The sequence below is a fragment of the Botryllus schlosseri genome, chromosome 9 (genome assembly GCF_051294905.1).
Source record: "Botryllus schlosseri isolate E-star chromosome 9, Bs_hap1, whole genome shotgun sequence".
In the NCBI taxonomy this organism is placed as follows: Eukaryota; Metazoa; Chordata; class Ascidiacea; order Stolidobranchia; family Styelidae; genus Botryllus; species Botryllus schlosseri.
In genome coordinates this window covers 19,645,780-19,672,785 of record NC_137244.1, presented here as the reverse complement: position 1 = coordinate 19,672,785, position 27,006 = coordinate 19,645,780, and the positions used below count along the sequence as shown (strand labels likewise).

General features: G+C 41.1%; 3 protein-coding genes and 1 pseudogene across 5 annotated transcripts; 3 read left to right on the top strand and 1 right to left on the bottom strand.

Annotated features, from left to right (window-relative positions):
* Positions 1–1,122: 1,122 nt before the first annotated feature.
* On the bottom strand, positions 1,123–2,558 carry LOC145446208 (uncharacterized). Its single transcript, XM_080324444.1, has 2 exons — positions 2,250–2,558; positions 1,123–2,159 (listed from the first exon to the last, which is right to left on the bottom strand). Exons 1-2 carry the CDS (start codon positions 2,424–2,426, stop codon positions 1,722–1,724), a joined length of 615 nt encoding a protein of 204 aa, XP_080180570.1. The 5' UTR covers positions 2,427–2,558; the 3' UTR covers positions 1,123–1,721.
* A 4,904-nt stretch (positions 2,559–7,462) lies between these two features.
* LOC145446329 (uncharacterized) lies at positions 7,463–15,837 on the top strand. Of its 2 annotated transcripts, XM_080324590.1 has the most exons (8): positions 7,463–7,897; positions 8,972–9,046; positions 9,112–9,165; positions 9,237–9,515; positions 13,481–13,785; positions 13,851–13,928; positions 14,967–15,059; positions 15,119–15,837. In XM_080324590.1, the coding sequence occupies exons 1-7, from the start codon at positions 7,837–7,839 to the stop codon at positions 15,057–15,059; spliced, it is 945 nt and encodes a 314-aa protein (XP_080180716.1). In that variant the 5' UTR covers positions 7,463–7,836; the 3' UTR covers positions 15,119–15,837. The 2 variants fall into 2 exon arrangements, with proteins under 2 accessions (XP_080180716.1, XP_080180715.1); XM_080324589.1 differs by having other exon boundaries at positions 7,468–7,897; positions 14,967–15,837.
* A 126-nt stretch (positions 15,838–15,963) lies between these two features.
* Positions 15,964–20,876, top strand: LOC145446328 (uncharacterized). Of its 2 annotated transcripts, none has more exons than XM_080324588.1 (6): positions 15,964–17,042; positions 17,284–17,416; positions 17,580–17,785; positions 17,854–18,211; positions 19,078–19,346; positions 20,265–20,876. In XM_080324588.1, the coding sequence occupies exons 1-6, from the start codon at positions 16,815–16,817 to the stop codon at positions 20,622–20,624; spliced, it is 1,554 nt and encodes a 517-aa protein (XP_080180714.1). In that variant the 5' UTR covers positions 15,964–16,814; the 3' UTR covers positions 20,625–20,876. The 2 variants fall into 2 exon arrangements, with proteins under 2 accessions (XP_080180714.1, XP_080180713.1); XM_080324587.1 differs by having other exon boundaries at positions 16,412–17,042; positions 19,072–19,346.
* A 1,424-nt stretch (positions 20,877–22,300) lies between these two features.
* On the top strand, positions 22,301–26,714 carry LOC145446331 (uncharacterized; annotated as a pseudogene).
* The last annotated feature ends 292 nt before the right edge of the window (positions 26,715–27,006 follow it).

Below are 27,006 nucleotides of genomic sequence, written 5' to 3'. Positions count from 1 at the left end.
CTTGTGCATATAGTTTTAGCTACTAATAAGGCTAAATCTGATTAGTTAAAATGAGCAGGCGTCAAAACGTTTTTCGTGACGATTATTATCAGAGAGAATTCAAAGGTATCTAACGAAGCTTGAATGGCGAGTGTTCCGCGCATTGCAATATCTGCAATTGTGACAGTAACCTGGAGGCCATAGCAAAGACCGCTATTTCAACTCACATTGATACCCCAAAACACAAGAAGTGTGTCATAATGATTAATTTGAGCCAGTCGATGAATAATTTTTCCACAAGTCGATCAGCACCAACGACCACAGACTACAAGGCAGCAGCTGCTGAGGGTATCTGGGTATTCCATGCTGTCAAACACCAGCAATCATTCCTCACCAACGATTGCACATCGCAATTGTTCAAAGCAACCTTCCCCGATTCCAACATCGCAAAGAAGTTTTCTTCGGCCAGGACCAAGACTACAAGCATTGTTAGTGGAGTTCTCGCTCCATACGCTCAAAAAATGATTTTGTCCGAACTTGGTGTACGGCGTTTTTCCATCTTGGTTGACGCCTCTAATCACAACGAGGTGAAGAAGTTTGGTTTATCACCCTATGGAGAGGCCCAAGACCAACGTTTTTTGGGGGGTTGGCTGACGAAGTGCTGTTTCGGCCCTGAGTAAAGGTGAACCTAGACCTGAGCTGTCGTGAGATCCATGAAGCACTATCTAATAACAAGGAGTTGCTGGAGCAGATTGTTTCTGGCGAAAAGTATGGAATGTGATATGCCACGGCTCGTATAAATACAAACTATGTACAAAAACGCTTTTTCATGCTAATATAATCTCTCGACTGTCCTTATATTTGGAAACATGTCGATGGCAACCCTGGAACTGAGTGTATATCACAGGGCTGCGCAGAATATGCAACCATTCTTGAATTGACCCAAGCAATTTGGGCAAGTTACCATATTCGCTTTTGTCAGCGGTTCCCTTTTGGGAATTAAAAACCGGTCTCAGGCGGTTTGTTTTTGTGCTAAATGAGCAAGTGTGAACGGACATATAATAATTACTATTCCTTGAAGTATAGATTATGTAAAGCATGAAAAATTACTAGATTAGCAGAATTTTGATAAAATACGCACTAGAACACTAGGTCAGGTAGAAATACGCTTAATCGAATGCAAAAAACTAAGAGTGGCACTACTGGTCTTCACCATACAGGGCTAGTACCGGGTGCTATACGAATCACCCTGACTGCAGCACAACAGAAATCATATCAAGGCGCAGTGAGCCCAGGAACACCTGGGCGAGAAAAATTCTAAAGACTCATTGAGCGCTCCTTTCCACGGAAAACTTTGGTAAAAGGCATCTTTTGTTTATTAAAATTTCATGAAAATGACGGTTCAGAACTAAGATAGATCAGAAAACATGCGTAAAATTTTTGAACGTTGTTATTACTGCTGTCGTCGAGTTGTCATCGAAGTATAGTCGTAGTTAGGTTCGTTCTCGAAAAGCTCGTTTTGTTTGTGTCAGTGTCTCTGTTGTGATCGGCCCGAGTATATCTCTCTGTTGGTTGATTTTGTTCTGTATTAGTAAGCTGATGGACTTCTCCAGCCAGAGGACACTCGGCTGGACTCCCTCGGACACACGATTTTCGCATTCTCCATACCGCTTGCTTGAAAATTGTAATTATTTGAAGCAGTGCATCTTCTTCGGGACTGTCAGGCAGATTCAGACCTACGATTAGCTTTTCTGAAGGATGCGTTGAAGATTCATTTGCTGCTTTATCCCAGGCTTGCAGTAGTCGGGATATAATTGCTTTGGTGACTTTAATTGACCTCTGACAAAGAGGTGTCTGATATTTTCCATACCTGTATTGCAGAATTCACATGCCGAGCTGTGCGTGCCAAGTCTTTCGTACATCCTGTCTTTTGTGTACAAGGTGTTGTGCCCGACTTGCCAATTGAAGTTTCGTTCTGCGTGTTGCTGTTTACATATTTCCAGTTGACCCAAATGAGTGCTGGATCTTGGCTTTTTCTTCGAGAAATTACCTTCTTGTAAATTGCTCTGAGACTTTCTTTTTGTATCTCCTCTTTCGTTATTTGGTAGTTTTCTATAACTTGCAGCATCGATTTCCAATGTTGCAGCGGCTCGAAGGCGTGCGGTCTCAAATTGTTCAATCTGTAATTTAAGAACTTTGAAAAGATAATTGCAATTTGTTGGTCTACCCGGGGCCTACGATAACTTAAGTTATCGTAGGCCCCGGTCTACCCTTCTTGTCCAGTCGTTGTTGTCGCTCTTTGATTTTTTCGAAAACTTGATCGCCGGTTTTATGAACTGCAGGTCAAGCTTAGTTGGGATGTCTAAGAGGCCAAGTCTGCCTGCGATCTTGTCCTTGACGATCGTGTCATATTCAACTCTGGCGCAGTTATCGAAAAGCGTCTTCATGATTAGTTGCCTCAGATTACTTCTTGTCTAGCGCGGCATTAGTTCAATTGTACCTAGATACAGAAATTTGGGGAATATTTTCGCTCGGAAAACAATTACCTTATCGTCGATTCTTAGTTTCAGATCTCTCATTTTTTCTGCCTATTTTTGCCGCGTCCTCGTAGATCATGCGCCATTGCTGTATGTTTCTCGCTTTCGTTATTGATACTCCCATGACATTTATTTTGTAATTAAACCCATTTCAACGTAGAGTATAGTGCACTGCCGTCTGTTCCGAATTATATTCCTTTGGTATTTATTTCGTTCATCTCCAAGTTGCTTGCCAGCGTGAATTTCTTAATTATCGGCGAAAGTTGTGTGCGTTTAATGAAGAGAAGCCAGAGTTAGAGAAACATAGAAAATGAATTAGTCGTCGTCTGCGCGAAATTACCAAATTTTTTATTTTTCGGCCTTTCGCCATAATTTATTGCTTTAAAATTTCAATACAAATAAATTCAATCTATATATAATATTGCAAAAATCGAATTCCTTTTCATCTTCCAGGTTTCGATCATTCGTCATCTCTACACGTCGCCATCCAGAGATATATATCAAACGATTCTTTTATTTACCCCATCTCACATAAAAGAAAATGTACTGTTTCATATAGCTCAATCTCTAATTTCAGCAAGTACTAAATTTTCTCTGTGCGGACTAATCGAATTCCCAGACGCAAAACAGCGAAGCATTCGCGCGTTGTATCACAGAATTCGTCAACATTGTACTGACTAACGCTTAGACGACCCGGTTTGCGGTATCGCTGTCATTGCGCGTTTCGTAGACGCTATACAAATGTGACGGAAAAGTCCTTAGTGCGCACCTTTTCGAAGACACCGCCACAGTATTCAGCATCGCGGCAGTATTTCGGTAAGTGGCTTGAACTTCCACAATACTGTGGCATGTTTAATTTATACCTTATCACTTTTAGCGATGTTTTGAAGGATGGTTGAATGAATTCTCTAATAGCGGCTCGTTATCGGCGGAATGCTAGCTGTCATCAATTTTGTCTGCACCCCCACTTTGTGCGCTAGCTTGTCATCTCTCAATCTAGATTGCGCAAACAGTGGTCGATCTGTTCGCTTTGTTTTTCCAGGGGGTTATCACGATGTTGACAGTTGAGTTAAGACTTGCTAGTAGACACAAAAACGTTTCGTGCTCCGGAACTACATAATTTGCGAGCGGCCATTTAGGCCGCTCGTGATAGATGAACTGCGGTGAATTTTCGGTATTAGTCCTGCTTTTGAAAAGCCGAAGAACACTTTGCTTCGTGTTTGACTAATCTTTGCTGTAACAAGACCTTCGGAGATAATCGGAACTCGGTAAAACCAACACCACGCAGGGATACGCCAATATGATAAACCCACCTCATCTGATTATGGTTAACATGTTTTGATATGCACGTATCTAGCGGTATGACCTTATCGGAAAATCCGTCACGGATTCTTGCAAAGTCTATTCTTTTAGGTATTTATAATTGTGTTGTATATATATATACGGTAAATCCAAGTTTTTATGTGTCTGTATGCAAGCAGTCACAACTCGCAAGTCGGCAATCACTGTTAGAAGTCATATAACTGTATCAAATGATCTGTAGTGTTTGTTATTAATGTTTATACCCCGTTACTAATACTATATTTTTTATGAACAGAAATATAGTACGCAATACAACATTCGTTGAATGACAAGATATTTTCTCAAGTCGCCAATTCATCCAACTCGCACAACTCCACCATGTATCGCACCTTATGCCCGAATTCATTTTGGATATGACAGCACCATCCGACAGCTGAAAATTGATAAATTATATAACTCTACACTCTAAGGGTCGGCAACCTACGGCCCGCGGGCCGGATCCGGCCCGCCAAGCGAAATCGTCCGGCCCGCGACGTAATAATTAGTTATCACAAGAATACGGCCCGCCGCTTCATAATGAGTTTCAATCTGCAGTGCAGCGCTGCATGAAAAAAATGCGGCATTGCTACGATATAATAGCAGCCTACATCGTATTCGTCTATTGTTACGCCATAAAACGAAGGTGGTTGAAGCAGGAGATGGAGATAGACTAGACTGGATCAGTGCTTATCAATCGGGGTTATCTCGCAACCGAAGGTGTTCCATGCTTTTTTAAAGGGTTAATCACTCTATCGGGTGTGACAATAAAGGTGTTCTTCCTTTGCTTCAGAAACGCTTGGAGCATCTCAGACGCAATGACGGAATCTCAAAATATTCAATTATAGATAACTAGCCTCCGTATGTTAGTTAGCCTGTCTATAGTTTGGTTTTCCAGAAGGCATTGTGTGCCAAGACAAAAAACCTGAATAGTGTTTTGGCCACAATGGTGAAAACTGTAACTATGATTTTTGTCTCATCAACTGAATCAGTTACGCCAGATATTACTAGAAGCAGAGAATCAATATGGCGATGTCATGTAGGCCTATATATCTGTCATGTTCGCTCATTGAGTCGAGCAGCTATGCTTACACGAGTGTATGAACTGAGAAATGAAATAGCAACTTTCCATAATCTTGTAATCGAAAATGGGTAACTCATCTTGCTTTCCAGATGCATTTAACGTCACATCTGAACAAATTGAACTTGCAGCTTCAGAGGAAAACAGCATCATACATGAGATATTGAGGCGCATTCAAAACAAATCTCTGACTCTGGATATGTCAACAGTACAAAGAAAATTATGCTCACTTTCCTATACTAGAGGAGAGAAAACCTAGTACCAACACTACATTTGTAACTGTGATACGAAATTTAACTACTGAATATTCACCCGCTTTTCCGACATTCCTTCTCTACAAAATGAATTCTGACTATTCAGTACTCTGTTTAATGTGGACGCCAATACCATTGCCTGAAAATTTCAAATGGGCCTTTCTGAAATGCGATGCAGTTGAATTGAATGACAAATTTCATACAAAGAGCATATCGCTGCATGACTTTGACAACGATTATGTTCTTGAAATTGGTCTTTATCCCAGCTTGGCTAGCAATGCAAAAGAAATTGCATCGATTTTTGGAAGCACGTACGCATGCGAACAATAGTTTTGAACAATGAAATTCACGAAGAGCAAGCTAAGATCACGTATTTCGGACGTCCAGTTTGAATAGGGTCTGATTCTTGTTTCATCTGACTTGTTACCAGAAGTAGAAAACCTTTCACAAAGCAAGCTGCGTCAATTGTCACAATTATTCTCTGTCATTGAAGTGTAAATACATGTGTCTTCGGATTGGTATGATTGAGATTGCAGTAATGTAGGATGATATACCGAAGTGAGCGTAAAATATAGTACTAAGAAAAAATCCGGCCCGCCAAAAGGTTGTACACCCGAAATTTGGCCCGCGACTAGCAAAAGGTTGCCGACCCCTCTACAGTCTACAGCTGACCAAATCGAAAAAGGGTTTATCGTTCATTCCTCCGGCTAGTTTTGACTCTTATTCGCCACCTAACGAGTATTTTAATGTAAATAACGTATGCATACTGAATTACTGATGTGCAAGTTTGAGATCCCCATCAATGAATGATTCATTTAATACAGTGGTTTCGAATCGTTTTGGTTCACGGCCGACGCATTTGTTTAATTAAGACCTACTCCATGACCAATTACCTCAGTTTCCTACACGTCAAGTTCGATAACAGTGCATTTATATCGTTCCTTTAAAATCTTTAGCCATACTACGGCATACTCTGTGCGATGGCTGACACTTCTCGCTTATTAGGTGTTACGATCTTTGCATAGAGCACAGTCTGTGCAACTATGTATGCATTGTGCTGTCTTTGATGAAAACTACCTTCCCGGCGTAACTTACGGCATGCCTTCATTTACAAAAGCGTCTACTCTAATACAAATAACTAGGCCAGAGGATTCCAACCTATGAGTCAGTGGTTCCCAACCCCTGCATTGCGCTACTATGGATATTGAGCACAGGCCAGCAACGTCAGTGCCGCGACATCTTGAATATCTTTTGAATTGGCATTTGTAAAAAGCGTAGCCAATTCCACTTGTAAAATAAATGATATGCTCATGCACGATGGTCGCCACCCCATTTGGGGTCCTGACACATACGTTAGGAACCACTGCTCTAACTGCACAACGTTGCAATGTACAGCAAAAGCTATACACGTTTTCGTGATGGGGACTAATCGCCTACCATCAATGATGGCCAAGACGTGTCATCACAAAGCATATGCATGAGCTGAGTGTGAGTCTTGACCTCCACTGAACCCCTGAGGCTGGTTCACGGAGCCCCTACTGGTACCCGGAAATCCGGTTAACAGTATGGTCTATATCAGTGGTTCACAAACTTTTTTTAGACACGCTCCCCTTTATGATAGTGAAAAATTTCGCGCCCCCCTTATCGTCATATCACAAAATCCAACCGGGATGCTAGCAACCCCAACAGATTGTTTGATGGCATGGAAGGTTATGACTGTTGATGAGAGAATTCAAAAATATGAAATTCGATCTATATATAAAGAAACACGCTTGAATTGGAGGTAAATCGCGCAGAGCGCAAATTTTTTTTCAGTTGACCGCTTCTACGCGCCCCCCGCTCTTTCAGATGCTTTCACGCCCCCCAGGTTGAGAACCACTGGTCTATATAGTATTTATAATCAGAAACCCATCTAAACCTACTATAGTAATAATAGTAAAATTTAGCTCGAGTAAGAGACTTGCGCAGTACACAATCTGTGAATTGACAGGGTAAATACGCTCACACGGGCGAATTAAAACTGAGTAGACTACAACGGGGGTCGGCAACCTGTTTTGCTCTGAGGACCGATTTCAAAATTTTATTTTTTGACGTAACGGTCGTCAAGAGACATGAAATCTCATCGCTCAACATTGGAAGTTCATTGCAGTTCGTACACTAAACCGCATCTGGTAATGTATAAGTTGGTGTGAGAGATCATACAAACTATTGATCCAAATTTGCTTACCGACCAATGGCCATGCTGCTGTATCGCATAGTTAGTCTTTCCTTTCTTCGTGCGGCATTCTGTTTCACAGTCGAGTTTTCAGTAAATCTAACTTGTCATTTCTCCTCAAGTCACGGTAAGTACCGTGCAGTGTTTGCGCATTGGCTGCACAAAGCGCAAATACTTCAGGACATATTCCGATTACTTACCCGTCGCTGCAATAGTCCTCGGTGTCTAACGTATGGGTTTCGAGGTACACAATCCCGGATAAATAAATATTTGCTAGCTACGCAAAACGTTCCTGTCATAACCCGTTCAATATGAAAGTGGTGTAGAAGCTATTGGGCAGTAGCGGAGTAGTTTCCGAAGAATTTACACTGACATTGAATATATTGGCCATTAATTTAAGTCGACAGGGCAAGGCTATATCGAATTGCGAAAATGACAACAACAGGTTTTACGACAGACATTCAAAGTACAACTGTACCCACCGATATACTGGGTGAGTGACAATATGGTGAATTGATGATGTTGCTGACGTTGCATGTAAGCATCATACAGTTCATATGCTATAGGTGTATAGTGTTTCTGGAAATTGGAACGGTCGTGTCTATTCATTAGGGATGGTGTGAACCTCTGAAAGGTTCAGGTTCGTGTTCAGGTTCGTGTGAAAGGTTCTGTGTGAACGCGAACGTGAACCTCATAACGTCACGTTGCGTCATATTGCTTATTCCAACCCTTCATTTCAGTGATGAGATAGCCTGTATTAATGTTCACGATGCCTAGCGAAGACTCGGGCCACATAGTACATACTGACTTTTTAAACGTCGCCAAATGTATCAACTGGAGCAATCAAATGATATATTAATACCATAAAATCGATATCTTCCGTCGCTTTGCCAACAATTTCGACGAGGACTTCCAAGGGAATATAAGCTTACGCCTAAACGGTCTAGGCCAAACTGGAGAATGTATTCGGAGTCTAAGTGTTGCTACGTTGATATTGAGCAGAGTGTGCTATGGGTTTTACCCCAATAACAAGTTATACAGCATTAGCCAACACCCCAATCGCACGCTTGCTAGATTTTTTACATCAGACAACGGTATCAATTTCATTGATTGGTTGAATATATCTAAGCACCATTCGCTGACTACCTACATGTAGCATATTTTGTTCTTGATGTTGTGTGATTTTGGGTCAAGCTAAATATTCACAAACAGAAACCTGGATATTTCAAGCAAACTTTTGTAACAAAGCAGGTAAAATTTTTGAGATTGTCAAGGTGCATGATGCTCGTTTAGTGTTGATATTTTATGCTACCAGCGCCGTGCATAGAGTTACCCGCAGTTGAAATGCAATAAATTTCAACCAAAGATGTTATAATGACGTGGAAATTGTAATATATTAGATAGGTTCACAGTGCAGAACCTACCAAGGTTCGTTTGTGAACGTGAACCGCTAAATTTCCGATGTTCACACACAGAACGCGAACGTGAACCTCACGTTCACACCATCCCTACTATTCATAAATCAGGGGTATATACCACTGTCTAAATCCAACGATTTCTTGCCCAGGTAATTTAACTTCCATTATCGGATCAACTATTCACCTGGTTACAACCCGAACTGCAAACGTCGTCGTCCCAACAGGTAAATCCATATATTTCACCGGTGGTAATCATACCAGATACCAAGCGCTTGATTTATCTCTGCAGGAGGGGAACCTACTAGAGCGCCGCCATTGTTAGCATCCGAAAAAGACGTGATAAGTATAAATTTATTGTTAATGAGACATCTAACCATGCAGTTACCACGCACTAATGCTGTTCGTTCTTTACAGTTTTCGCGTCTGTGATCAGTGCTATATTGGGAACCTTGCTTGTGCTGGCCATCGTAGGTTGGCTTCTAGAGCAATGTGAACATTTCGAAGACCACACACCGGAAAACATTCTGCGAATCTTTACTAAGGCCCGTGTAAGCTCTTTACCAGCTCACGACGGCAACGTCGCTCCTAATAACCCGGACTTACCGGCGTGGATTCGAAACAGACCGACGGATTTCGAAATGCAGCAAAAAAGGGACGACTTTTACGAATTCGATGACGACAATACCACCTACGGTAATCATCGCTAGCCGAATACTTGGTAAAATCTACATTTACACAGAAGCATAAATCGGAGAGAGAGAGAGAGAGAGGGGGGGGAAAGGTCATTCGGTTTCAACATTAGATACGAACACATTCCGACTACAACAACGCTTACACGTGGACATCAGCAACACCGGCGAAACGGGTATCGCTGGTTCTCATCTCAACCTTTAAAATGTCCTCAGTCGGGACCTGTGCATGACTTAGGGTCAGATATTGTTCAAACCCATACATGCTGATGCATGTGACCAGAAATTAAAAAAAGATCATCACTTTCGGCCCCGACTTAATCACGGCCTCAATTGTCGGGTGGATGATCTTTTTCCTCAATTGCTGTTTATAATTTGGCTATCTTTAATTTTTGTTATAATTATGTCGACGACAATCCTCATTATCTCATTTAATCGCGGCACCCTTCGTCAGTCCAAACAATTCCCAGGTTGAGAACCATTGTCGGTATGAGGTTTATGACTGACCTGATTGAGACAGCCAAGCCAAAACACGTCTACATCACAATACTGTACAAACGACGGTTGCTCAAGGCACACAACGTAATGCGATAAAACGAACAGATAGTCCGATGTCCAAACGACCGCGTTCAAATATATTTATACCTTTTATCTGACCTAGGATTGCATTTAAAACAAGAATCAATTTAAAACAAAAATGTATAAATCAAGGACCTTGTTTAAAACATGTTTTTTTTATTTTTTTCAAGTTATGACGATACGAATATTCGATTGTGACGTCATAGTCGATTGACCTTGACATTTGAAAATATAGGTTCAATATAGCTCCTTTGACGAAATATATATACTATTGCTGTTGAACCGACTATTTTGAGGGTTCCAACCATCCCATATCGATATACGTTGGCTGTACCGGGGGGTAATTGCACGTAGGCTCATACAACATGTTTTTTGGAGAGTATTTACACAATTGTGGCATAATTTTATAACTTGAAAAAACACAATTTTTTTAAAGGCCTTTGTTCAAAACACTGTTTAAAACATGTTTTAAACCAAATGTTTTAAAACAGCGTTTGTTGAAAATACAACCCGAATTCGCCCACAGAGGAAATAATGACTGTTCTACACCCCATAAAGATAACTTGGTTATTTTTCGACCATATACCCATCTATCCTATTTCATCGCACTTTGTCACATGGTGTAAACCAGGGATCGCCAACTCAAAACGGGTCGCGAGTCACTTTTCAAAATTTGTAAGGCCGCATGACTTCAATGTCGAGATAAAAATAGGCAACCCAGTTTAACAGCCACGTCAGTACAACGCTGTGCAATCTAACATCGGCGACGGCTATGGTTTCCACAAATGAAATAATATTTTTTTGAAGAAATACAAATACAACAAAAATCACGATCATCACTTTCATTCTATTTTGATCTATGAGCTGCGCACGATACCTGACAACACTCTTCAGCAACTAAAGCAGGGGTGGCCAAATTTTTTGCTATTCACGGCGCATTTCGATTTCTCAGGTAGTCAACGGCCGCATTTAAGTGCATAGTCGTAATGAACGAACTGGAGGTCAAATATCCACGCTAAACTGTCCTTGTCCATTGCCGGTGAATTCCGGAGTAAACTTGCTATTTACAGATATTGGCTTACATGTGCGCACCGAAATCATGAGTACAGTCTCGTTGTGTATAGACACAGAGATCCGTCTCGTGGTCGCGCCAAGCGCGAAAATTTTTCCATATTCATGAGTGAATTTTGTCAATAATATTAGCATATAGTTTCACACATTACTATCAAATATTTATACTTTCTCAGACCATGTGATCAGATTCACCGGTAGAACTGATGCAAGAGCCGGGTGTCTTCGAAATTTTAGAGAAGTATTATTGCTGTGCTACGGTACATCTTTGGCTGGGACAATTGTTATTAGTTCCCTTTTTTCTTAGTCTCAATTGTTATTCGCCCCCTCTCACTGATTTGGGAGCCAATTCGTAACTTCAATTTACTTATTGACGGTCGCCAGCATATCTTAATTGAATTAAGTGTCGGCGGCCGCATGATTTTCCTTCTCCTGCCGCAGATTGGCTACCTCTGGACTTAAGAATCGATCTTGGGGTTAGCTAGACACGGTACGCTACTTGCTGGAAAACTATCCCCTCTTAAGGCTTGGTATTTTGGGGGGCCCGAAGTCGTTTTCTAAGCGTCTCGGTCTTGTCAGCGGTGGGCCATAGCACGTCCAGGAAATATTATACCCATTTATATCAGCAAATTATTCCTCCGTGGAATGATATTACCAACGCCGAAGCCGTATCAGCTAGTGAGAAATAGTGAAATTAGGAACAGAAAAATAGCTTACTTTGAACAACAACAACAATATGTTTAAACTGAATTCAATTTCAGCATTTCCAAATGATACTAAGCGTTCTTCCGAAATTTCAAATCAGATCGCGGGCCTGAAAATATGACCTTACGAGCCGCGTGTTGGTGACCCCTGGTGTAAACAGTGTTCTAAACAAATGGCTTAAAAAAATGTGTTTTTTTTCAAACGTTGTATAATTATGCCATAACTGTTTAAATCAGGGGTGTCAAACTCAACTTGCGTCGCGGGCCGGATTCAAACCTTCAGATCGCTCGCGGGCCGCACCAGTCAATGGTTTACAAAATATTACCTCAAAATCCATGTCCTTGTTTTTCATTTGAATATTTTATTATCATTTCTTTACACAAAATAACATTCTGCATTATATTACGGATAATAAGGGTTCTATTCTAGCTATACATGTTTCGCAAACAATGGAATTGGCAATAATAATAATATTGGCCGGTTGAATACAGTTATAAACCTCGAAAACAGTGGCTCTAACGATGATATCAGTTGGCATATTTTTATCCTCCCTTTGTTTTAGTTGTATACGCGCCTCAACGATGGTTATGCGTTTTAAGGGATACAAAAGATTGAACTGTAAACGCGGACGTTGGAATTTATTTCATTATTATTAAATCGCGATGCGGTTTTCTCTCGAGGCCGGAGACCTTTTGAGTCAGAGTGATGTAGCAGTGCGACCACAGATATTAGAATTGTATTTCTTACAAAAAGCATAAAACATTTGTTAGAAATGTTCTGCATAATACACACATTGTTCAAATGTTCAATCTACTCAGAATTGCTTCGCGGGCCGGATGAAATCGTCTGGCGGGCCGTATGTTTGACACACCTGGTTTAAATACTTTCTAAAAACATGTAGTATAAGCCTATACGGACGATTTGCACCCAATATAGTCGACTTAAACGATATGGAATGGCTGGAACCCTCGAAATCGTCATCGGTTCAACAGTTACATCAAGTAGATATAGATAATTAGTGGGGAATGGGTGTTCTGATGATGATGACCGCCGGCATAACGATGTAATCCTTGTTAAAGATATTTTGGTCTGCTTATGACAGTGGTAAGAAGCCCTTTTCGTCGAAGATCCCATATTTACCCTATATTTTCAATTGGCAATGTCAATCTATTGTGACGTCACAATTAAAGATTCGTGACGCCATAGCTAAGAATTTAAAAAAAAACATGTTTGAACAAGGGCCATGTTTTAAATATGTTTGTTTTTAAATACAACCCTATTTGCGACCATAGGCCAATGACGTGACGTCATGAAAACGACAGGCGTGATGTCGCACTCGAAAATTTAGAAGAGACATTGACACCTCTTAATCCATCCGTGGTTTCACAACTGTTTGTGACTACACTACTATTGTACCTACTTCTTCTGTCGTTCCGAGAATCCAAGCAACGGTCACAACATAGACAGACGTTAAACAGATTGCAAAATGTGAGCTTTATAGGCGTCGGCGTATTGGTGAAACAGGGATTTGTAGATATCCCTGTGGTGAAATGTCCAAATTTTCCTAGTGGTAACAAAATTGTTACCGTAAAAATGCAAACTTTTTTCCTACAGCAAGTTACGACGACACCGCTCACGATCTCCAGGAAAGGCAAAGTTCTCGTAAACTCGGCCGATCTCGCTCTGATCCATCTCGTCGGTCACGTGCCGATCATTCCCGCCGGTCACGAGCTAATCCTTCCCGCCGGTCACGTGCCGACCCATCTCTACAATCGCACGGCAATCCCTCAACGGTGGTAGAGAACCGGTACGTAACCAGCGAGATGAGAGCGAAGCCTACATCACAACGCGGGGATGTAAATGGAACGTTACAGAAGAAATCGCTAGTGCAAGAGATGAAAGGTATCTTCGAGAGAAAGGTAAGTGGGCGACCGCGACTCTTTAGTTGCGTCAGAGATTTATACGCGACAAAAACTTCATTTAGGCTGGCGGAGTCAACTCTAAATTGCGCAACGAACACAGTGACGGAGCCGCAAGTCCGCGGGATGTAGGTCTATACGAGGTTTGTCCGGTATAGGTTATTCGCAACGCGTGTCAGGTTAACAATATTAGGTGCGATGCCACGATTTTATACCGTCCAGCATAAATATTTGATATCGATGAGGCTTGAGTATGGTGACAAAGATATGACACAATTTAGTATCCACTATGTCCAATTGAATGCACCCAATAGTTATGACTTCGGTCGCTTATCACTGTACTATTTACTTGTAACCGAACAAAGACATAAAAATTTGAAAACATGCTTCAAACATATGTAATGTATACTATATACACCTCTCTTAGCAAAGGTATATATTTTAAAGGGTTTTCATACATGATGTATCATTTTTGATATAACACAGGCCACATATGCCCAATTGCCCATTAATTCAAATCGTACACTTCCGATTGGAATATAGTGAAGTCATACTCTCCTGCTGTAGGAGTATGGCAACGGTGATGTGTCTACGTGTATAGGCCTGTGCTCTTTGCTCAAGTTGGAATTTCGGATATGGAGGTGTGGAGGATGTTGTATAATTAGAATTAGATTGACGCTGAGAATGCAAAAAAAAATAATTAAGGGAACATGAGCACGGACCTGTACATTATATTCATCAGTATATTAATCAATGGTTATATATGAGATATGCCTTGAACTTGAGAAGGCTATATCCTCTATCCATCATAGATCGACTATACTGGCGACTTCTATGAATTGCGACATCAAAAAATTCAGACACCACATCTGTATTCCTTTTTAAGTCTATTATTTGTTCATGTGATTCCATCTCTAATAGCAACCTCCCATACGTTCGAAAGGTCAGCCAAATTACCACGTAGGCTTTGTAAAGGAATGCTAATGCTTTATTCACAGGTACGTGCTAATATCCTTTACATGTGCAATTAAATAAATAGATTACGCGAGCAAATAAATTCCTATAGTCTTGTCACTAGGCAAACGCTCACCGTCACTGAATTCAGCGAATGTGGAGATGTAACCCGCAATTACTACCAATTAGAAAAAAGTCGGATATACAAAAATTTGCCCCTCATTCAGACGGAACTCGACAAGATTGAAGATGCTTACAATCAAAGTATATACTCGAACGATGAGATACCTCCTCAGGTTCCGAGACGAGATGATTTCTGAGTAAGCTTGTATTCCAGACGCAGGGTCAATCTAATGGTCGTTTCAATCCGTATACTCAGGTATACATATTCTGACAGAGAAATCAGAAGGCTTTATGAACAGTGTGGTTATGGTACCAACTTTTGGTGGTTTCATTCGTTCATGTTAATCCCCACCAATTTACCATCAGTCGAATAAGCTCCTATATAAGTTCAGTATCAACTTGCATTTTCAAGACACATGAATGCTTTTTAACCCTTTTAAAAATTGTATTTCGAAACAATGAATTTGATTTTCGGTGTTTTTCGTATTCTGTGTTATTTATAGTCAGCACTCAGCCAGCAGGTGAATGAATAAAACTGACTAACTTTTTACGCTTCCCTATTTCTCGTGTAGCTTGTATATAGTCTCGCTGAAGTTTTGTTTCGTGACCAGAGTTTTGAATGACTTTTGTGAAACCGTGTTATTTCAACGTGCAAGTTAGATTCATTTTAATACATAAAAAGCAGTTACGGACATATAGGCCTACTTTCTTCGATCATATGCAACAATGCTGCAGGAATGCCTTGGCATGTTAGCGTATCTCGGGATTGGAATTACTGTCATATCAGAGCACTTATTTTTCTTGTAATATATAGCTTCTTGAAATAAATTGTGTTCATTATTGTCTATCCATGCTTTGCTCATAAACGGCAACGGATGTGAACATATCTGACGTATGCATCGGCGAATATAGCGAGCTTGCGTGATACATAATATCATTTCCGTTCGTGTAAATGCATCTGAATGTTATGTGGAATTACTCATTTCTAATAGTATGGATTGCGGCTGTGCAGCGCTTCACCTGAATTGAGTATATCATTTAAATAACAGTACTGGTATTGGAATGCAATCAGTGAAATCGGCGATATAATCATGTGAAATCGACGATATAATCATATCGAATCGAGGACAGGCCGTCTAGTGTCAAAGTGACTTCGTAGGAGAAGAGAGGTACATGTACAAATAATTTGACTTCAATTGATACTAAGAAATGTCAACTTGGAAGTTCCGCAGTCCGTCTGTTACAATTGTCGCGGAAAGTTGCCTGCGCGACACATTCGCTGCGAAAGATAGGACTTATGACCGTCAGTAACTCCATCAAAGGAAATTGGTAGCTATTTATGTGACGTCCAGTTAGCAATTAACACATAATTGCTGATATCGAAGATGATATAATTGGATCCTGGCCATAATCTTGATGCCATTATTTATCCGCGATTCAATGGAAGTAGTAATTTCTAGAATGACACTAAATTGATCTGGACCAGAAAATAATATGTGACAATTTTTTTCATATCGACACGGCAGCATCAATTTTATCTTATATTACAGATTGCTGCAGTACCACGAAGGTATAGGCAGAAAGAAGTCAATGGGTTACAATTAAAGGGCTAGCATATAGTGTGTACCGATAGTCAGATCATTAGTGCTCACTATACGAGTTCGACCAAGTTTGTGCCAGTAGAATATATAAGAGCGATATTGCGGGCGGCGTTTCACGTAAATCAGCCGCGAGATATTCATGCATAATTGCATATTCGGTATCATGGGTGACATTTTAGCAGTCGTTGAAATCGTGGAGATGACATATAGTAGTCTTTATATTACAAATGACGTATCTATACATTATCACGAAGACGTCATCTATTATTGTAGATGATAGACCAGCTATAGACTTCAACATTTAAGCTGTATCCAAGACGGGCAAGAGTCTCTATACCGGCTCAAAGCAATATGGCAGTGCATAAGAACACCCTGCTTATACTGTGGATTTACTGGTTTGACCCAGCAATATCTATTGTTCCGTGCCCACCACCGAATTCGCAGTGTGATTGCGAATATTCAGGGAAAGGTTACGTGTACTGTAGAGGGGCTACATCGCTGCCAATGCAGCTCCCTTCGAACGTGACTTTCTTGGATCTTGATTCGAATATGGTCGGATCTATTCTTTTGAAAAAACAGGTGAGAATTAAGCAATATCAAGCGATGTGTACCGTGTTATATAATATATAAACACGTAACTATAATTCTGAAAATGTATGCTAACTCTCATAATTAGACGTCAGACCCAGCATTAAGCTGCATGGATTCGTAGATATATCGAAAGCTAGACCTATTAGTTAGCTTCCTCTTCGTGCCTGTAATGTAACTAAGCCTTAAATTCTCAATTTAATTCAATTCTTTGGTTCATATATCATCTCAGATTGATGAACTCGGAAATATGTCGTTGATTCAACTTTTTCTGAGTGGGACGGGAGTCGAGGTTATAGAAAGCAGAGCGTTTCAGGGTCAATCACAGTTGCTAACCTTGGATCTCAGTAAAAATGACTTATCAAGTAAGTAAATTAACACGGTTCAAATTAATGATAACATACATAAGACATTTGCATATACCATTGCGATCTCAATTGTGATCAACACGCGTCGATGTTGTAAACGACGTCAACTGATTTCTGCCGAAAGCCCGAAATCTAAATCAACGTTTTTTTATTCATTCAGGTCTGCTAGATGGAATTTTTTACGGACTCTCTAAGCTTGAAAGTCTCATATTGGCAGATTCTTCCGTCTACGAAATATCCTTCGCAGTATTCGCAGACGTGCCTAGTTTGGCGTACTTGGATTTGAGTGACAACAAGCTTACAAAAATTGGCTATGAATTTGCAGCCTTGACAGAGTTGCGTACACTCATTTTATCAAACAATCAGGTACATTGTTATGGAAGATTATTTCTATGTAAGAGGACACCATATATTCACACATTTCCACTGTTCAGATATCAGCGATAGCGGATGCTTCATTCCAGAGTCTTTCGCACCTACATGCATTAGACATATCAGGAAATCAATTGACAGTTCCGAAAGCCAGCCTATTCCAGCACATCGTGTCGAACAACGGTACCGTTACGTTACAAAGGGGAGATCAGAAAAATGAATGGGATTGCTGCGGCTCGGAAGTCACGGAATACTACAAATTTTTATCCGAACTGAGGGGCACGCAAAGAGCAAAACAGTTCGACATAACTTGCTCGTCACCCCCTGAAATCTTAGGACAGATGCTAAGCCAAATCAGTATGACAGTGTGCGGTGAACCAGTCGCATTCTCTGGCATCTTGCAGAGAGCATCATTGATAGGTGAGATCATCTCGTAAATTTAGGGATCAGTGTTGCATTGAAACTACTTTGAAAATATAGTTTATTCATCGGTTCATTTTACATACGACAACCGTAGTACAAGTCCTCCAACTCCAGGCGATGCGCTGTTTCGTAGAATTTCGTACCTGCAGGCACGCACTAATGGACCCCTATTAACTAGTAATGCCTCCGCGGTGACTGCCTTCACCATCCCTCGTATGAAGAGAATAACATTTCAGACGGTATTGTGATTATTACCTTAATAACACTAATTTCCTAACCAACAACAGGACGAATTAAATACATCCAATTCTAATGAGATATCATTTACTCTCGCAGCTAATAATCAGAATGGATCTGAATACAACACAGCTGTATATTTTCATGACCTCGTAAGATTTTGGTCACTGATCCACGAAGATATATCTGACAACCCATCAATTTTAGCTCCCTCCCACGAATTGATACAGCACCAATCTAGACCTAATGTCAGGTTCTGGTTCGATTTGCGAAATGACAGTGAGAACTGTCTCGGCACACGGTCCAGGTGGTTACTTATCCGTGCATTCGAAATGTTCAATCTGGGTCGCAATAATGGCCAAATGCAGAAATATGATGACGCGAAAACATACACAATCACATTATTTCCTCGGTGATACGGTATAGACACTTTGCAGTGGTTCGAAAGGACGCACAGCAATTTGCAGACGCAAGGAAACGTGATATGCAAGAAACCGCATTACGCGTATAATGATAGAATTGTTCCTGATATATCTAAAACATATAGATCAAACCATAAAGATCAATGTTTCAATGCCTACATCACACAGTATCACGAACGTTAAATTATATAATAACAGTTACAGACGTTGAAACGGAGTCCACCACAACAATTGCTTCTGCATTTGACGGAAGCTTACTAGAGGGTAGAGCGCCCCAATACGATTCGAAGAAATGGAACAACCCCAACTCCTTCAGCAGACTCTCCGACGCGCAAATAGCAATGATTCTGATCGCTATTATAGTGATTGTGATCGCCGTTACCGCCTTCATCGTGCGCCAGTGTGTGATCGAGAAGAGGAAAAAGATATTTGGGGAGTTCGTGGACAATTTACCCAGTGCGATGGAGGTTGACGTAAGTAGCGGCAGCGAGACGTCACTGGTGGTGGTTTAGAGTGTATTTCGAAGCATAATTTACTGATTCTGCCGATTAATGACATCTAATCACCTGATAATTGTTAATAATGTGGAGGTTTTGGTTGAATATGGGAATAATTTTTTGGTATCACGTATAGTATAGTTGGATATATATTGCTCGTCATATGATAGGCTCTGGTAGCAATTCACTTTCACGGTGTTTCCCGTCGATTAAGTCGTTCCGAGACCTAGAGAACGGTTATATCAAATCGAATGACGCAGAAGGTCCCCCGAGTCGCATTCGGTTACGCTCAACGCAAATAGATAAATGCTGCAAATAACAAAAACTAGCGTAACCATTGGTCCAGCTAGCCTAGTTATACAGAAGGCAAAAATTGTCCCGTACCAGAATTTCGACTTTGAAATTTATGATAAAGTCTTTATCATATACATTATTGTTAGTGATATGAGCACAGAGGGGTCAAAGTGCTCAGCGTTGTTTTGTTACTCAAGTAGAAATAGACGTAACGCATTACATTTGTAACCAAGTACAAGTATAGCAGTAACTATCTCCAAGACTGATCAAAACCACTTCAAGTGGAAGTAGTTTTGATCGGGGTTCACATCCTTTTTGCAGTTAATCTGAGGTGGCTACTTTCGAAATTACTGTACGTATCTTCGTGACTAACGCAAAACAACTGATGACACTAGAAATATGTGCAATCTTCAAATATATATGTAGTTACCGTGATACAGGACGCATTTCGTGCGGGTATAGTAAATAAGTGTGAGTAAGTGGTGCAAGTATAGGCAAAACTTACTTGGGTACTCCAAAACAGTAGAAATGCTTCGTTACTGACCATGCAATGCACTTCTGGTCATGGAGGCGTAAAACTGAATGGTATTATTCGTTCAGGACGACGATTCACTGCCGACGACGAAAACTTACCGACACGACGCCCCAGTATACGGCTCTACCGGCAATGTCGTCGACAGGCATCAGCGCCGCGCTGATTACGCAACTTACAGCATAAAACAATTCCCAGCCAGCCAACCAACACTGAAGCGGAGACCGCCGCCTTACGACCCGCCGAGCAGCCCCGAAGGCTTCGCCGAGGCATACGAGAAACCGTCGCAGTTCAACAACAACTCGTCGACCGCAGCGAACGACTTCTACGGATACCAAAACATGCTCAGGAGAATCGCGTCCTGTCCGACTGAATATGATTCGGACGACGGGAACGTACTGTGGAACAAAAGGAATGTGAAAAAGTAAAACGAATTCACCGGAAGAATTGAGATTCAGTATGGTGCCATTGCTGCGCTCGACGACGACAAGTAACCGATAGCCTATTTGACGCGTGTAAGCAATACTTCTGCCTCCACCACTGTGTATGATTTTGATTATGCCGTAGCATAGAATAATGAATGGCAGACTGTACTGTAACACGATACTATAGTTACAGAACATTGCATCCACTCTGTATGTTCTGATTTTGCCAATAAACGGTTCTAATTCGCTACCGTATATTGAATGAATTTGTCCAGCAGCACTGTGTGTAACCCGTTCGAGGTAGAGCCTGTGATATTTTGAAAATAGGGATGGGTAGATTTGAACACAGACAGAATTCTAGCTCTTGACATTTCACTACAACAATCTCTGGTTTGCCACCATATTATGTTTTACATGGTGAAGCCATAAAACCAGAATATTATCACCGCAACGTTACAGCAAGCGAACAAATCGATTCGAGCTTCAGGTTTCGTGTGAGTATGGGTAATCCGAAATTCTCCTAGTCCGTCACCGCTCTTAGGTATCGTCAATGACGTAACACGAATGCAGATCATGAATGCTGTTCACTGGTCTTATTCATAAGATAGGCCAGTATTAGCTTGTCACTGGTGACGTATACCTAGTAGTGCTTGAATGCATGATATATTGCAATATGGAATACATAATTTCATTTCATTCTATTGCAAATCTTATTCAATACAAATACAGTATTTCGGTCAGCTCACCAACCCAACACCCAGCACCGTGATTGTCTGATTGACCTTGTCGGCTGGTATTGGCGGCAAGCAACATTTATCGGGTAGAGGTAATTTAGGTACCGCACCGGTCTGCCTCGAAAGCTATACCTTTTTGAAAATTCCACAGAACAGAGGGATGCAGAACTTGACTGGATGACATCACGATTCACTCGTGAACATGACCATTGACCACACAGCTGGTCAGAGTAGTCAGCGTTGATACTCAATCAAAAGTAACTCCGTAAATTACTCAATTACAGATAGAAAATGCTTGCACCAGTTGCTCTGACCATAGTGTCCTATATGGTGTCGACACAGGCAAATCTCACGCCTCAGTGAAATTGTATCACGTCACAATTTCCATTTGGCTACAGGTCATTTGACGGTCATTTTTGACCGGCTTGACGAGCATTAAATTTGGTAAAACGGGTATCAATCGAAAGCTGATTCTGCACTGATTACGAAAATATAAATTTTATTCCGCCCGTGTCCCTGGAGCTCCCACAATCAGCCTCGAATTTTTCATTGTTATGGAGATTGGCATTGGGACGCCACAATGGTGTCTGGCTCTTTTTCTCTTGAGCTACTCTCTCGTTTCGCCAGACAGCATTGTTACGTCCTGAGCTACTCTTTCGTTTCGCCAGACAGCATTGTTGCGTCCCAATGCCAATCTCCATAACAATGAAAAAGTCGAGGCTGATTGTGGGAGTTCCAGGGACACGGGCGGAATAAAATTTATATTTTCGTAATCAGTGCAGAGTCAGCTTTCGATTGATACCCGTTTTACCAAATTTAATGCTCGGCAAGCCGGTCAAAAATGACCGTCAAATTGCCTGTAGTCAAATGGAAATTGTGACGTGATACAATTTCACTGAGGCGTGAGATTTGCCTGTGTCGACACCATATAGGACACTATGCTCTGACTGTTACACTAATAAAAGTGATCAAACCGAACCCAAATCCCAATACTACTGCTAATACGTTGAAAAGTCCACCGTGTAAAAAGTAGGTGTAATTGTGAATTAGATGTGGAAGTCGTGTGAAAACAAATGGAATTGAGTAAGTATTGGCCACCTCTGTATAAGCATGGAGATGGCAAAGCACTGAAATAAAGCGTCATGTCAGGCGGACAATGAGTACCCCCATCCGCGAGCCCGACATTCGCTTTTTTTGTCATATATGTGCAAGTGCAGTGCATATAAGCATCTTATGAAACGATGAATACCGAGAAAATCAGGGGGGATTTCGAATTCGTCCTTGATCGTCGACCTGCATGGAAGCATCAGAGCTTCTCTGTGCACCATTCGCCACTCCCATATGCCACCACCGACATTAATTTCTGTTACTTAATTTGTTTGCCACGATAAACAAACAACACGCCAGAAAATATCGCCAATCGTGATTCTTTGTATGCGACAATACCACAATTATCGCGAAATGAAAGCGATGGACTCTTGAAATACAACTTTGGACAGTGGACACTTGTCACACTGTCTCCTATTTAGGAACGTGCGTAACAAGTTGCTTTTCTCCAATCATCCGTTTCCAACATTAGCGTTTCACTTTTATTTGGAAAAGCTCACATGACGTAGAGAGGAATGATTTTTCACCTATAAACATTGTTTCCCGGTTCAACGTGCATACAGGACAGGTTATACATTACGCCTCATTTCGTAAAAATGTTTAACCTATGTCACTACCTCGGTGCGCTTGCACTGTTTTGATAAGAATCTTTCCCTTCATAATATTCCAAACGTAAACCCGTCATGGAAAACATTATATAAGTCGGGTTAATCTGGAACCAACACGACACCAGCGTGTAGCGATGTTGGTCCTTGAAGATGTCGAATGCGGTTCGCACATTATAAGAGCGTGTGTTTCCGAGGATATATATTTATGCTTGATAAAACGATAGCTGCAAATTATAGCAGTTCTTTTCGCAGCAGATCTATACTGGATCGATATTAATATACGTTATCATAGATCAGCTTAGCAGGCAACATTGACACCGCGGTTTCAATGCAAAACCAAACTGAAGCACTTGGAACGAATGGAGAATGGTCCTTGTCCGACATTAACATATATCCTGCTTAGATCGCTTTAGAAATAGTTAATATATCTTGTTTCATAATAATTGTTTGCATTACGATAGCATTGCTCAATCATAAACGCAGATCACTCCCAAGTAACACACAGCAACGCCCAGCCACCAATAAGAGATCTAAAACTGGTGTCGAAAATGCGATCAACAACAGATCCACGGAGCCCCAAAATATGACAATTGCTGCAGCCATTTTAGTGACATTACGAATCGCGTCGGAACAGATGCAGTTAATTTTTGGTTCAAAGTCGTCGGAGCTGTGCAACGTAATCGTGAAGACTCAGATCGTACTCTACGCTTCTCCGATCGCAGCAATTTATGAATTTTTGTGGTCGAGGCAAAGGGTGTTCTATATTCATCCCGCGTTGGCAGGTATGGGCAACACCTTCACCAAGTTTTTCAGCTGGTCAATCGTTGTTTTGATGGTGATCGGTGAAGGTGGGATTGGAATATCATTTTTGCTAACAAGACAATACACGAAATCCTCTATTGGATGCAAAATTGAATCCTCCTGCATTCCAGCGATATTTCCGTGGATAGGACTTCTCATAATAACAATCTTATTTCAAGGGATGTTGCTGGCGTTGGTCGTGTTGTTCCGTTGGCAAGGCACATAAGAAGATGACCAGGCCTTTGCAGTCGCGAGGGTACAACGACATAAAAAAAAATATCGCTCGAGTCTTGGTGACTACACTGTTTTGCGTTGTATCGGATATAATCGCCGCCCTGGTCAATTTAGCGACAGATGCCATACTACTGTCAAATGCTGTGTACGACGTGAATCTATTAGTGAATGCGATTGGCCTATGTGTGTCATTTGCGGATTGGAAAGGGCGTCTGATGCCGTGCAAAGCGAAAAACCACGGATCCGGCAATATAACGACGGCCGGCCGTCATCACTACAAAGCGTATCGCAAACCACCGCACCGCGCAATATTAGCGACGAGACGGTCGTTAAAAATAGTGCGAGCACAAGTCACTATTACGCATAGACCTATACAATCATGGATCCCGATGTTTGCGGAATTGATGACATTGCGAAAGGACTTTCGAATTGCGCAAAATGGGAAAGCATTCGTTCTATACGACTCTTCCACACAGTACAGACCATATATCCGATGTACAATTGTTTAAAACGATATGTCTCGAAAACGGATCAAGGGAAATACTAGTAATGTATTGGATTTGCCGATATTTCCAATTATATTGACGTTCATGTTCCTGGTGTGGCAAGCAGTGATGAGCATCGGAGCGGAGTCGGATTGGATTCGGAGCGGAGTTTTGCCGATTTTGTGACAGTCGGAGCGGAGTCGGAGTTTACTACAGATATTTTTTCGGAGAATTTCGGAGTATTGTAACTTTTGTCTCCGATATCTTTGGATATAGGTCTGACCAGAATACACTATTGATTATGATTAAAAACCAAAACACAGACAGTTGACACTTTGTAAAGTTGTAATATTACGGGTAACATGCAAAAATGATTGCCAAGTGCATAAAAATCAGCCATCTGCACTGCAATTGGGACTGGAGAGTAGACAATACTATAAGGCCAACCATATTATCACATTTATTTAGTAAAACACATTACCAAGCGTACCATGCTTGCCACTCTAATGATATGGTTAAAATGGTATGATTGGCCACGAGCTATCTAAACCTAGTGATCTAGCAAGGCATTTTCGTTGAGCATTGTCTGTAGTTAATTAATTATGTTTCGGACACTTGACGAGATTCATCGGAGTATCTCGGAGTCTGGGATTGAGCTCTTCGGAGTCGGAGGGAGTTTTCTTCAGACACTAAAGTTGTCGGAGGGATCGGGAGTCTCGAAAAGCACTATCCGCTCATCACTGGTGGCAAGGGTGATGTTTGCGAATATAATTAGTGCCACGCCAATATATAGTATATAAATTTGCAAGGTTTAGGCAAACCCCAAGGACGTAACACTGAATCAATTGTGCCGAATGGTGACCACAGCTGGTTACAAACCCTCCAAGTTGTTGATTTTCCAATGTCAGCAAAAATTACTGTCGCGACAACTTTCTCGGGGACAGTATTCGTTTTGACGCCAGAGCATGGGCAAACCGATAGGAAGGGGACTCCTGAATAGCAGAGATTGTCTCTTCGATTGAGAAATCCGCGTTCCTCTCGCGACCTATTATCAGCGGGGGAGGCTTCAAGCATAATTTCGAAGTGCACGGAATGAACGAACACGAGACCATTATTGTGCAAAGCCACACCGTAAATATCTTACAAATGCATACTTAATAGGGTTACCATACGTCCTCTTTTAAGAGGATTTGTCCTCTTTTTTGACTTTTTTGAAAGCGTCTTCGGAGGACACCCTTTTGTCCTCTTTTTTGAGTTTTTGTCCTCTTTTTGGAGAATTTAGGTCAAATTTACGGCCGAAATCGACTGAGACGCCGTAAATCAGCACCGACGTAACGCTCAGGCGGGTATTTCGGGAGCTGGGCCAGTGATGACCTTTTTTCAATCAACCACTCGAAAATGTGAAGGGTGAAACCGTATTTTGGGTGCTGACCGAGAAAGTTGACATTTTTTTAGTCAACCGACCACGAAGTGGGAAAATTTACCAATTTTCAGAATTTTCCACCGGTTTTGCAAGTCTAAAAATTCTGAAAAAGTGTCCTCTTTTCAGATTTCCAAAATATGGCAACCATAGTACTTAAAACTGTATCATTATGCCAGCAGCAGCACAAAGCACAAAGTTAATATTCAAGTACGCCAGTAGGCTATAATTCAGATCCAATTGTTTTTAAATACCATTATCCATGCAAGATAAAATTATTCCTAATATCCGTAAACGAGGATAAGAATTGTGATGGAATACCTGGGCTATTTACTTACCGTCAAATAATCCAAAAAGAATTGTTTAGCATCAAGATGAATGGGAGTTGGAACATACGATATACAGCGTGGTCTGATTATTTTAAATCGCATTGGCAACGTCTCATGTAACAGAAACTTATCGTATATACATATGCCGCAAAATAAAATCCTTCGTAATGCACCGGAGTGTATGATCAGGATTGGGAAAAGAACACTCTCCCCTCATCTCGACCTCCCGCATGGCTGCAATCAAATATTATTGTTATTCCGACTGTTTCTGTTGCATGTGGGCGTATGAGTAATCAGATGCAGTCTACACAATGCCTCTATAAATAAGTCGCTTTAGATCCACCACGCCATAAATATCCGAATATAGGACATTGGATGAGCGGTAGGTCTAGCTCTGATTTATTACTGGGTGCCCCGAAAATAAGCTTTTTTTCGGAGCTCGCAGAGTTTAAGGTGGTCTAAGGGTGAAGGGAGGCCTATGGTATAATGCTTCGCCGTTTAATATTTTCCCAATAGCATTGTTCTGATAAATGAGACAGTAAAGAGAAACTGCTCTGCAAGGCAGCGTATGTTCAGTATTTCTCTTCTAAAACGGGAGGTTAATCTCGATAGTTTTCGAGCAGCAAAACTATAGGTAATTTGATAAAGCCCGTACGATTCTATGACT